The 12,445-nt window shown below is 43.1% G+C and overlaps 1 protein-coding gene across 1 annotated transcript; it reads left to right on the top strand.

Moving 5' to 3' along the window:
- Nucleotides 1–5,708: 5,708 nt before the first annotated feature.
- Nucleotides 5,709–6,068, top strand: LOC110545670 (non-histone chromosomal protein HMG-17-like). Its single transcript, XM_060383408.1, has one exon. It carries the CDS (start codon nucleotides 5,709–5,711, stop codon nucleotides 6,066–6,068), a length of 360 nt encoding a protein of 119 aa, XP_060239391.1.
- The last annotated feature ends 6,377 nt before the right edge of the window (nucleotides 6,069–12,445 follow it).

Below are 12,445 nucleotides of genomic sequence, written 5' to 3' on the forward strand. Positions count from 1 at the left end.
CGCTTACGAGGCTCAAACCATCAAGGAATTGGTTCTATTTTAGCCTCAGAGAACTCCCAATATTTGTTCAAAGGCTTTTTTAGCTGTTTCATATATTCCTGCTTTTAAGCAGCTGATCCCTGGACTACCACGGTGGTCATTACTAAAGTCCCATCAACTTGCTGAGCACTCCCCGTGCATATGTACATAGAAGGGGCTACGAAGAAAGCTCAGTCATCAAGTGCATGCCTTGCAAGCCCGAGGACCTGATTTAGATCACCAGGTCTAAATATCCCACAAATGCACCTGTGTACATAATAAGTAAGTAAGTAAGTAAGTAACAGGTAAAGGCAAGAACCAAGCAGATGAGCTGTTTAGAATAGCATCAGCCCTCTATCAGCAGACTGTATAGTTTGTGTGTTACTCGAAAATTGTTTGCATTCAGTTACCCTTTCTATTTCTTTAAATCAGTTACTCAACAGTGGTAATGTTTTGTCTCCTACCTGTTTGTCAACAAAACCAGTTTGCCATTTAGTATTCAAACGGTCTTAAAGGAAGTGAGATAACACCGGGGGTGGGGACACCTGTAAGTTGACGAGACTATAATTTGATCTTTACTGCTTAAAAATCTTGGGGTACTGTTTACTAAGCAATGCATTAGGTCCACTCCTCTTTTCATGTGAGATTTTCTTTGTGACATGTAATTCCTTCTTGGATTCAGTTGAGTTTACATGTATATATTCAGATTTAAATAACATTCTCCTCTCTATTATGCAAAGGCCAGTATGGCTGGCTTGACATTCTTCTTCATGACTCAGGCAAGAGGCCAGGCATTAATTTGGGTAGCTGGGCATTCTGGGATTTAGGCCAGTGATTAATGAGTCTTTAAATGACTGGTTGCTGGTGTGTAACTCCAAAACCCAGCATTATAATGTTTTTATTTTATTTTATTTTTAATTTTTAAATGCATCTAAACAAGGCCATAATCCCACAGAGAGGCTCATAAGGAGAGAAAGTACACGCATGGAACATTTAGAATCTCAATGAGCCCACCCCCATCCCAGTACCCTCATAATAATGATTTAGTGATACTTTACAGGCTTCTGGATTGTGTGTGCTTGGTAGACGGCGATTTTGGAAACACTTCAATGCACGTGGGGCCTCTAAGTTCTGTCTTCCTCAAGCTCGCAGAGGAGACGGAGTGTTGGGTGCTGGCCGGGAAGCAAATGTTAGATTTCATTCTCTTTTCTCGTCATCCTGTGAATGCTGCTCATATTTCTTTCTTGCAGTCTCTTCTCACCAAAGGTTTTCTTCAAACCACCACACCCTGAAGCATTCTCACAGAATCATACGTCACATTTTGTAGATCATGTGTAACTCTTCCAGACCGTGTACAAGTTCACATGCTATAATCTCAACAGTCAATATGGCTGTAATTTTTAAGCTTTGTTTTTAATGATGTGTGTATGTCTGTGTGTGTATATGCATGTCTGCATATATGTGTCTATGTGTGTGTGTGTATCTGTATGTGTGTGTCTGTGTATGTAGTATATTTCTGTGTGTTGCTGTGTCTTTGTGTCAATTGTATATATGTCTATATGTATGTATCTGTGTGTTTATGTGTGTGTCTATAAAGTCTGTGTCTGTATGTCTATGTGCATGTATGTTTGTATGTGTGTATCTGTGTGTTTATGTGTATGTATGTCTGTATATGTGTATCTATGTGTTTATGTGTATCTGTATGTGTATGCGACATAGAGATGCAATGAAGAAGGCTCTGGATCCTGTGGAGCTAGAGTTAGAGGTGGTTGTCAGCTGCCCACCATCAGTGCTGGGAACTGAACTCTGGTCCTCAAGAAACTGCTCTTATCACTGAGCCATCTCTCAAGCTATGATCTTCCTTATTTTACTGACCCAAAATATGGCCACACTGATCCCATAGCATATTTAAATTTCGATACCTATGTGGCATCTGACAGGAATGAGAATTCAGCTGTTTTAGCTTCTAATTCCTCACCCATTTGGCCAAGCTGATCCCTGGTACTGCTATCGTCTGAAATTTTATCTTGCAAAATAGCTGAGGGAGAAGATTCTGAATGTTCTCACCATGAATAAACAAGAGGTGGCGAGGGATATGTTAGCCGCTTGCTGTGGTTTGACCAATGTACATGCACGTGCATCGAAACACCACTTAGTACCCTATGTCTGTGTAAGCTATTATCTGTCACTCCAAATGAAAAACAAAGAAAGGGCAAGATTAGCCAAGCATTATAGCATGTCCCTGAATCTTTAATACCAGCTACCTGGTCACATTGGACAGGATCACAGTGGACAGTATCTTGCTCCAATGGACGAGATACTGGTCTTAAAAAACAACAAAAAGTCTGTGAGTTTCTGGAGTTGTGACAGAAAATCTCATGAGATATTTCCATGCAAATTCCAGACTCATCTCTCTCCAGCAGCCAACTTGACTTTACAACTTGGCAGTGAGATTTAGCGACACTCGTGCCTCTTAGTTTTTGCTGCTGTTCTTTATAATGTTTTCACAATATAGCTTATTGGGGGACCGTTGACTTGGTGCACATAAACTATGCAGGATAATGACGTTAAGCTTGTGCATGTGCTTACGAAACCCAAACCACATAAAGAAAGGGAAAAGATCTGTAACTCCCCAGACTTTCTTTGCAGCCCACCGTAGTCAACTTCACATATCCAAAGAGAGCTTTTGATTCCAAATGTGTGAAGTGTCTCTACCTCTGATAGCCCTGCTTCAGCATATTGGTCAGCCACTGCCCTCTTGCCAAGCCCAGCATCCGTCCCCTCTACAATTGCATCCATCAGCTCCGAACCTTCCCACTCCTCTTAATTCACATCCCAGACTGTGTCCCTCACACGACTACGGCTGTGTTGACACCCTTGCACGACAGAATCCACTCTTTCTATGGTGTGAACACTGACATGCTAAGATACAAACCCGCCCTGGTTTATTCTCTTGTCAACTTCACACAAGCTAGAATTGTCTAGGAAGAGAAATTTCATTTGAGAAAAACCTCTAATAGGTTACCTGGAGGCAAGTCTGTAGCACAATTTTTAAGTAATGACTAATGTGGAAGGGTCCAGCCCCACTGGCAGGGGTGGAGGATAGTGCTGCTCCCACAGAGAGGGTCCTGGGTTATGAAAGAAAGCAGGGTGAGCAAACCAGGGAGAGTGAGGCAGTAAGCATTGTCCCTCCACGGCCTCTGCTTTAGTTCCTGCCATGAGGTCCTGCTCTGACGATAAGCTGTAAAGCGAAACTAACTTTTTGGTTTTTTTCTGCACGTTGCTTTTGGTTACGGAATTTTATCAGAGCAATAGTAAGCAAAAACAAAGCAAAATCCAATCAAGTCACCCCCTCGCCTCAAAGCCCCCTGATGGGCTTTCCTTGGAATACAGTACACGCTCTTCTTCACTGTGCCTTAAAAGGTCAGCTACAGCACCGCCACCAGCAGAAGGGTCTTCCTTCTCCTCCGGCTTCCATCTCCTCCCACCCGCTATGCTGAGGGTGTGCATGCCTCTGCAACCACCCTTTCCTCTATCTGGGGCGCTCACTTTCTAGCTTTCCCTGGCTTCTTCCGTGTCCTTCACTCTCAGCTCAGGAATCACTTCAGGAAGAGTTTCCTGCGATCTCAGCATCTCTGTCCCCACTCTCACGGTCATTCTCCTGTTCCTCTCTTCTACGGCATCTCTACCATTTCCCCGGCTGTTTTTCTGAAATGTGAGAACTCTTGAGTAACTCCATTCTGTCCATAGGATGTTCTAAAGGCTTTCACACATTATCGCATCCTATCTGTACAATATTCCTATGGGGAAGACTGTTATAACCGTTATTTCAGGTTAAAGAAGCAAAGACTCAGAGAATATAAATAATTTCTCAAGCTCATATAGCTATGACACAGTGACCCAGTACCAGCTAGTTTTTATGTCAACTTGACACAGTTTAGAGTCATCTAGGAAGAGGAGCCTATGGGGCATTTTCTTAATTAGTGGTTGATGTGGGAGAGCCCAGCCATTGTGGGTGGTACCAACCTTGGCAATTGGTCCTGTGGCATATATAAAAGCAGGCTGAGCAAGCCATGGAGAACAAGCTAGCAAGCAGTACTCCTTTATCACCTCTGCATCAGTTCCTGCCTTAACTTCCGTGGATAATGGACTACAATTTGTAAGATGTAATCAAGCCCTTCCTCCTCAAATTGCTTTTGGTCATGGTATTTAACCACAGCAACAGCAACCCTAACTAAAACAGACCTACAAGAAACATCACCTTAACCTGTAATGAATACTGCCCAAGCATAGGAATGATTTCCTGACTTCTGATACATAGTATTTCTGACATCCGGCTCCAAATACTAATTATTTAGAAAAAAATCATTAGGAAAATAGACCAGATGGAAAAATGACTGTCCCTGTCCAGTTTGACTTTCTCATCTGAAAAATAGGGTTAATGTAGAGGAGAGACGGTGTCAGCCGTAAGTTAGTTGACGCATTGGTGGCCCTGAAAAGGTGGACCCACCCAGGAGCAGCAGCACCTTAGTAAGCGAAATAGAAAGAGGTCTCAGCATCACCGAACAGCCACTGATCACAGGGATGGGGACCTGAGATCTACATAATCCACCTTCCTGGTGCTTACAATAGGCTAAACTTGGAGCATCACCTGTAGGAAGATCTTATAGTCAATGCCTGGTGCAGAGTAAGTGACCATCACGAGGTTGTCCGTCAAGAACAAGCCAGGCAAGCAGTCTTGTGGCGTCCTCACCAAGGACACGGTTTCCAGCAGGACGATCTTACCTAAGACTGCTCGCATTTCAATATTCTTCGCCTTCTTGGACCCTTTGCTCTGCATGCCAGTTGCATTGCCTCCGAAATTTTTTAAATGAGCATTTTCTTAATGGATTAAGTCATTTGTTTCCTTTACATCTCCATCGAAGCTTCCCCTCCCTCCTTTCCTCTCCATCCCTGTCCCTCCTTCTCACCTCACCCCCACTTCCGCCTCCAGCTCTTTTGACAAACATAATTTGCTTCTTATGTACATTCGATAGCCACCTGTTGGGAATAACTGACTTAACTCATTCCTGCCTTGAGAATTGCTCACGAGGCAGAAGGCAGAATATCCTCCTGTATGTTACGTTCTCTTGTTCCAAATGGACAAGAGGTGTGTGTGTGTGTGTGTGTGTACACATACCCCTGAATAGTGAGTGTGTGCTAGAGTAAGATTTTAAGTGGATTTGCACAGCCACATTTCAAATCTGCTAAATAGTCTATCAGCAGGGTCATTTTATTAAGCACTGTGGGGAAATGCTAAGATGAGTCAGAGACGGTTCTGTCCTCAGGGAGGTTTGGTATAATTGGAAGACTTAAAGCAGTCACAAAATAATACAGTAATGGACATCCCTAACAGTTTCCCACTGATAGAGCAATTCCGAAATAGTGAGCTCTAGCCATGGAGAGAACTGGGAAAGGCTGCTTGGTAAAGTTGTACTTGATATCATAAATATATGTCTTTATCCAAAAGCACTTCAAATTTCTCAGTTTGGCTCCAAGTGAATAATATGAATGTCTACCTATTTTTATAGCTAAGAACGGAACATATGTGCACGGATAAAGATGAGACAAGGGTGTAAATAAAGGCTGGGGTGTGACTGAGGGCCTGAGGGCTCACCTAGCAGGTATAAGATCCTGAATTTAGGAGCAGTATGAAGAAGCAGCGACAGCGACCCCCAGAAGGACCAAACCCACACCCCACTGTATCCCCACATCCAGCACTGATGTACTCCACCACTGCCGTGCTCGAAAGAAAGGCTGAAGGTGATGCTAAAGGAGATAAAAGCAAGGTGAAGGACCAGTCTCAAAGATCTGCCAGGTTGTCTGCTAAACCTGTTCCTGCAAAGCCAGAGCATAAGCCTGAAATGGCCCCTGCAAAGGAAGAGAAGGTACGCAAGGGAAAGAAGGGGAAAGCCGATGATACCGGTAAGGATGAAAATATTCCTGCTGAAAATGGAGACCCCAAAACAGGCCAGGAACAGAAAACTGAAGGTGTTGGAGATGCTAAGTGATGTGTGTGCATTTTTTATAACGGTGTACTCTGGTGACAGTACAGTTGGAAATACTATTTTTTATCAAGTTTTACAAAAATGCAGAATTTTTGTTTTATTTTATTTTTTAAAGCTAGGATGTTAGCACACAGAACACTTCCTTGAAAGGGAGAGAACACGTGTCACTAACAAAATGTCTCCCAAGCTGGACTGATGACGGGAAACATTTTTCTCTGATTATTTTGAAAGGCTCCTGTTGGTTCCCAGGAGAGACATTCTAGTATTGACATTTGTGGTCACCATGGCACAAAATGACTTGTGGTAGGAGAAAATTCTAAATTCAATTTTTGTATCCTGTACTATCAACATTGACTTAACTCCCTGAAAACCAGAGACCTGTTGGAAACCCAAAATTGGTTTTCCAGTCTATTGGGCCATCCAGACTTTGCAGTGACATCACTGAATGCCCTCAGAAGAGTGGGCTTCCTTTTATAAAAAGTTGTGGATCTTTAGATTCACAATTCTGCCATTTTCATTTCATTTCCTGAAAGTCAGGGTCGGCCTGTGAAAAGTTGTTAAACAACATCCTTAGTGTGAAATGTCAACCCTCACCCTAAGCTACTTCCCGCCTTTCAAAGCACCGAATGAAGATTTCATTGGCTTTCTGATTTTGTCTGAAATACCATGATTGTTTATGAAAAGTATCTTTTATAAAGCTGGATACAGTTAAGCCTGGGGGAAAAAAAAGATCCTCAGTTTAATCCTCAGCATGTTAAAAACAAAACAAAACACCAGAAAGCAAACACTGGCACAAAAACCCCAAAGCATGAAACAGCTTTAAGGGAAGACAAACCATCTAAAACCAGTGATTCAGTGCCATAGAACATACACCCAATCAGAAAAGGTTTCTTAAAAACCACAGGCTACTCATAGCTTAGCAAATACCATGAGAGAGTCATTAGAAGGGAGAACCCCATGACTGCTTTTCAACCAGTACAAAGTTATAGTAACCATAAAGATACCGATGCTCCAGTGCAATGGTAGGAAGAGATGTTCTTACACAATTTAAGAAGTTCAAAAATGAAACAATTCAGCTGGGAGAATTCTCACACTCTACCTAGCTCTATAGAAATCCTAGGTAATGGGACATGAGGTAAGGAGTGAGGATACTTAGTGATTGTTTTTGGGATGCTGTGAAAGGGTCTTCTTAGGGTTGACATGGCGAACCCTGGGGTGTTTATAATGGATTATGAAGCCAGAGTAGCAGGAGGAAACACTGTACTCAGTAATAACCACCTTGACTTGTTATCTTTGGCTCTGCAGTGTCTCTAAAGGCTCAGGTGCTGAAGGGTTGCTCCCTAGCCAACTGTGCATCATGAAGAGGCGGGGCCTGGTAGACAACCGTAGGTCACTGAGGGAAAATTCTTGAAGTGGATTATGGCACCCAGGTTTCTCATTCACATCCTAGACATGGAATAAACTACTTTGTTTCACCCACTGTGGTGTGTTGCTCCTCTTTAGGCTCAAAAACAAAACAAAACAAAACAAAACAGGGTCACGTGACTGTAAACTCAAAACATACTTCCTACCTCCCTTTTTAAAAATATGTGTATGGATGTTTTGCCTGCATGTGTGTAAGTGAGCCACATGCATGCAGTGTCCAAAGAGGGTGTTAGATCCTTTGGAACTGTAGTGACAGATTGCTGTGAACTGCCATGTAGATGTGGGAACTGAACACAGGTCCTCAGCAAGAGCAGTAAGTGCTCTTAACCACTAGGCCATCGGCCATCTCTCCAGCCTTCTAAACCACTTCTCTTTAGAAGTTATCTTAGGTGATTTTAACACACATGTTACAAGGAATGGCTTCCACTGCGGTAAAATGTCTGCACTCCTCTGGAGCACATATGGGATCAAAGTAAAAAATGAGTCCATATTGTATTTGAGGCATTGATAGATTTTTTTTTCCTGAAATATTTGTGTTTTACTTAGACACGCAAATCTGCAGTGCAGTTTCCAACTTGACTGCATGCTGTCTCCATTCTGAACTAGACTAGAAGCAGTAAGTTGCACCTTGTTTGTCCTTTGCTCTGGGAGAATGTAGCTCTGAAACAGCTAGAGGTTGGGTGGGCCTCTAGAGGTTCTCTGGTGGTTCCAGGGTCTCTGAATATGGATCTGCCAGAATCCAAGACATGCCACCCATCATGGCCAGCCTCTGAAACTATGCAACCTCCTGTTAACCACGTAGTGCTGGCCCCAAGAGAGGTACAGAACTTGTCTCCATATTTTCATGGGAGTCTGACTATGTTTCATGGGGTTTACTATTGTTGCCAGGTTTAGAAGACGTGATCCTCTTCAATCACAGAAACATATTGAGAACCTGTTCTATAAATACATGTTGTGGATATAGCGAAAGAAAAAAAAGAAAAACAAGTACTTCTCCTTACATTACACGGAGGATGAGTGGAGAGAGAACTAATATGTCCATAAGCAAGATAGTGCTGGGCACTGATAAGTGTTGTAAGCAGAGCAGGTTCGGGAAGATTCCTTAAATCAGTGCTGTCAGGACAGGCCTGTCTTGGCCAGGGAAAACGAGGAGGAGGAAAGTCAGGTGAGTTTCCACCAGGCAGAGAGCAGAAGTTTTAGAAGGTTGGAAGAGTACATTATGGTAGAGCAGTCGTGGCGGTAGGAGTTTGAGGTGGCTGGTCACATTGCAACCGCTGTCAGGAAGCAGAGGACGATGCATGATGGTGCTCAGCTCACGTTCCCTTTTTTGTTCAGTCTGGGACCACTGCCCATCCGTGTGTCCAGTGTGGGTCTTCCCACCTCAGTTAAAGTGACCTGGAAACACTCACAGAGACTCACGTTGAGGTGTGTCTACTGGGTAATTTATAAATCCTGTCAATAATGTTGACCATCACAAGAAAAAAGAATGTATGTGTATGGGGGGGAGTTTATTGGATTGGCTTATCCAGTTGGAAGCTAAGGAATCCAACTATGTTGTATGTATCTTGGAAGATACAGAGAACCCCAAAACTGCTCTGTTCAAAATGCTGGCAGCTTCAGAACAGGGTAGACCACTGACATAATTCCACTCTGACACTGAAGGTCCAGGCTCTCGGTGGAGTCACTGGTGTGAGGCTGCTTGGAAGGGCTGAAGAAGTTGGAGTATGATGCCCATGGCGACACCAGCAGCATTGTCACACTTGCTCATGCAGAACGGAGCTCGTGTGAACTGGCTGGCTTTTTCTTTGCCTAATGCAATTCTATTTGGCCCCTCAACCCATTGAATAGAAATACGTTCAGGAAAGGTTTCTCCCCTTAGATGCTTTCATGCATATCATTCTCTGGGAATACCCCCAGAGACGACCAACAGTATCAAGATTAAGCATCAAATTCTACTTATTCACTGTCAGGATTCCATTGCCCAGATTCTTCCCAATAGGTACCTGCTACTCAACCAAGGTCTTTTGACTGGCCCCACACCAAAGTCACCACGCACCTGCATTTAAAGGTCAGCGCTACATAGGATGTTCTCCATGGTGACAGAGTGACTGACATTTCACTTCAAATCTTCGGTTCCAGACTCGCAGGGCTAGTAGACTGCATCTTTTGCTACCAAAATGAAGATCCATAATAAGTAGGTAATTATAACATGCCTTAGCCTGCTCTTGAATAATTAAATATTTTATTGTGATGTTACAACTTGAATTTATTATTCTTTACTGAGGAACAAAATTAAACATAATGAGGGCTGTTAGTCTCTTCTCAGCTCTGCCATATCCTGCACCTTCTATCATTTTTACTACTTTGATTAATGGGTTTAATTTACTTTCACCAGGATATGCAGGAATTGGTGGGGAGGGGAGTAGAGACTGTTAAAATCCTTTTAATTAGCCTAATAATGCCAAATCTGCATGTGTTAACAAGGGTGCTCTGTTAATTAGCTTTTGTAGGTGATTTCTGGAAAGGCAGCACAGCCTTGTAAAGTATTCCTGGTGACACCAGGCGATCCATTATGTGGACAAATAGAACATTGCATTACACATCCCCTCATTGGAGAACCCTTAGCCTCTTGACACACTGATAGCTGCAAATTGTGGATGGATGAATCCCTGACCTGAACTGACTGTCTTGGCTTTTGTTTATCCATCCAGGTCCATACCTGCCCCCATTTTCAACCCATTTTTTCTTCTGTGCTATCTGCCTGAACCATACAGTTTGCCACTTAGGCTGGTTTGGATATTGGCAGCCCCAACAAAAGACCAGGGGATGGTAGTCTACCCCCTTCTCCAAAGGGGACATGGCTCAGAACCCCTTGATAGTATCTGAAACCACACACAGCACAGAACCATGTAACTTAACCCCCTTTCCATCTTCTCTGAGTATGTATGTATGCTCTGAATTTGCCATTTGAGATCTGATAACAAAATTGAGATGAATTTCTTTACAGTTCTACAAGCAGAAGCCTTTTTTTTTTTTTTTTTTTTTTTTCCGAAACAGAGTTTTTCTGTGAAGCCTTGGCTGTCCTGGGCTCTCTTTGTAGACCAGGCTGGCCTCACGGTAATCTGCCTGCCCCTGCCTCCCTGCCTCCTGAGTGCTGGGATTATAAGCACTTTTTCTTACATTTTTGGTTGTGAGCCTAGCATTTAATGGCTGAGCCATCTCCCCAGCCCTAGGCACTTCTTAACCACAGATCTTAGCAAATTTTGTTATATTTTTTTTTCCTAAGTTGAGGATGGCTTTTTCTCCTAAATGAAGCACACACACTTTGCTTAGATAGATCCAGACCACCAGCAGCACTGTTTTCACACTTCTGATCTTTTCTGTAAAACAATGGCTACATAGAGACAAACACTGATACCATGACAGTCTCTCTGGAAACCAAGACAGATGCTAAACTAGTATTGAGGAGGTGCTGTACAGATACAGAGTTGACTGGCTGAATTAAGGGATGATCTGTGTCCTAGATAGGGTGGATCAGGATTGTACAAGATTTCATTATGCTACTGAGCAGGTTCTCAAAACATGAATGGTATACTGATTTGGATGAGGATGTCCTACCAAGGCTCAGATTTTGAATATTTGGTCCCCAGCTGTGGCATTATTTGTGTAGGTTTAGGAGGCATGGCCTTGCTAAAAGAAGTCACTGGGGGGTGTACTTGGAAGTTCCAAAACTTCTCAACATTCTTAGTACCCTGCTCACAGTTCAGGATGTGATTCTTGGCTGGCGACTGCAGCTGCCATGCTTGCTGTTTCCCTTCTATGCCCTTCTCTCCCCTGGAACTGTAAGCCCCAATAAACCTTCCTTCTAGAAGTTTCCTTGGTCCCACTGGTTTTTAACCATAGCAACAGAGAAGTGACCATGGCTTCATAATGGGATCTTCCATTTACTGTTTTGGAGTTACACTTGACAACAGGTCACTGAAACAGTGCAAGCTGATACTTCAGATAAGGGGTGGGGTGAGTGTATTTATTCTCTGGCTTCCTGTATTTTGAGGTCACCAGTTTATGCCTCTGAAACTGGCTGTTGCCGTTTATCCTAAAGTCACTGCTAATGGGGATAAATTTGTCCTCACAAATCTCTCCTTACTTTTGCTAACGACTCTCTACATTTTAAAGCAAACATTTGTGTGTGTGTGTGAGTGAGTGTGTGTGTGTATGTGAGCACTCATGCATGCATGCACACACAATCCTGTGTAAAAGTCACAGGACAGCTCTCAGAGGTTGCTTTTCTCCTTTAACTGCATTGACACAGGGTTTCTCTTGTACTTTCTGCTGCTGTGCTATGCATGTTTGTGAGCTTCTAGTTGATTCTTCTCTTTCTGCCTCATCCCTTCCCATCCCAGAATTTCAGGATTACAACCATCGCATCCAGCTGTTATGATGGCTTTTAGGGACAGAACTCAAGCTGTCAGGTTACACAGCCAATGCCTCTACCCTTTGAACCCTCTTGCCAGCCCCACATTCCTCTACTTTTGCCTGCCTTGGGCTCCACGAGTTGGCCCAGGTGGTAACACGTGCTGTGGCTCTGTAGTTTCTTCTCATGTCTCTGTCTACAGTTCCTTTGTGAGCAAACCCTTTGGACACAGGACTGAGTTGTATTGTCTTCTGCTGTGGCACTGATGGTTGTTGCCATATGATCAACTTTCCATTTGTTTCACTGCATATTCACCTTTACATATTTCTCTAAAACCAACTACCTATTTACAAGGCTTTCATATGAGATTTTGAGATGAAATGGAATTATGTTTAAAGAGTTGTACATGGTCATATGTAAGTTTTCTTTGCTACTAACATTTGCTCTCATGATAGACCAAGAGTACTTTTGGTATAGGGTGTGATGCTATCTTTTTTCCCTTCCCCTGCTCCCCTCCAACTCCTCCTTTGCCCTCACTCCC

This window comes from Meriones unguiculatus, chromosome 5 (assembly GCF_030254825.1).
Source record: "Meriones unguiculatus strain TT.TT164.6M chromosome 5, Bangor_MerUng_6.1, whole genome shotgun sequence".
Lineage (NCBI taxonomy): Eukaryota > Metazoa > Chordata > Mammalia > Rodentia > Muridae > Meriones > Meriones unguiculatus.

Bases quoted from the DNA above. Each gene is read 5' to 3' on its own strand.
- LOC110545670 (XM_060383408.1), top strand. From the start codon at position 5,709: ATGAAGAAGCAGCGACAGCGACCCCCAGAAGGACCAAACCCACACCCC.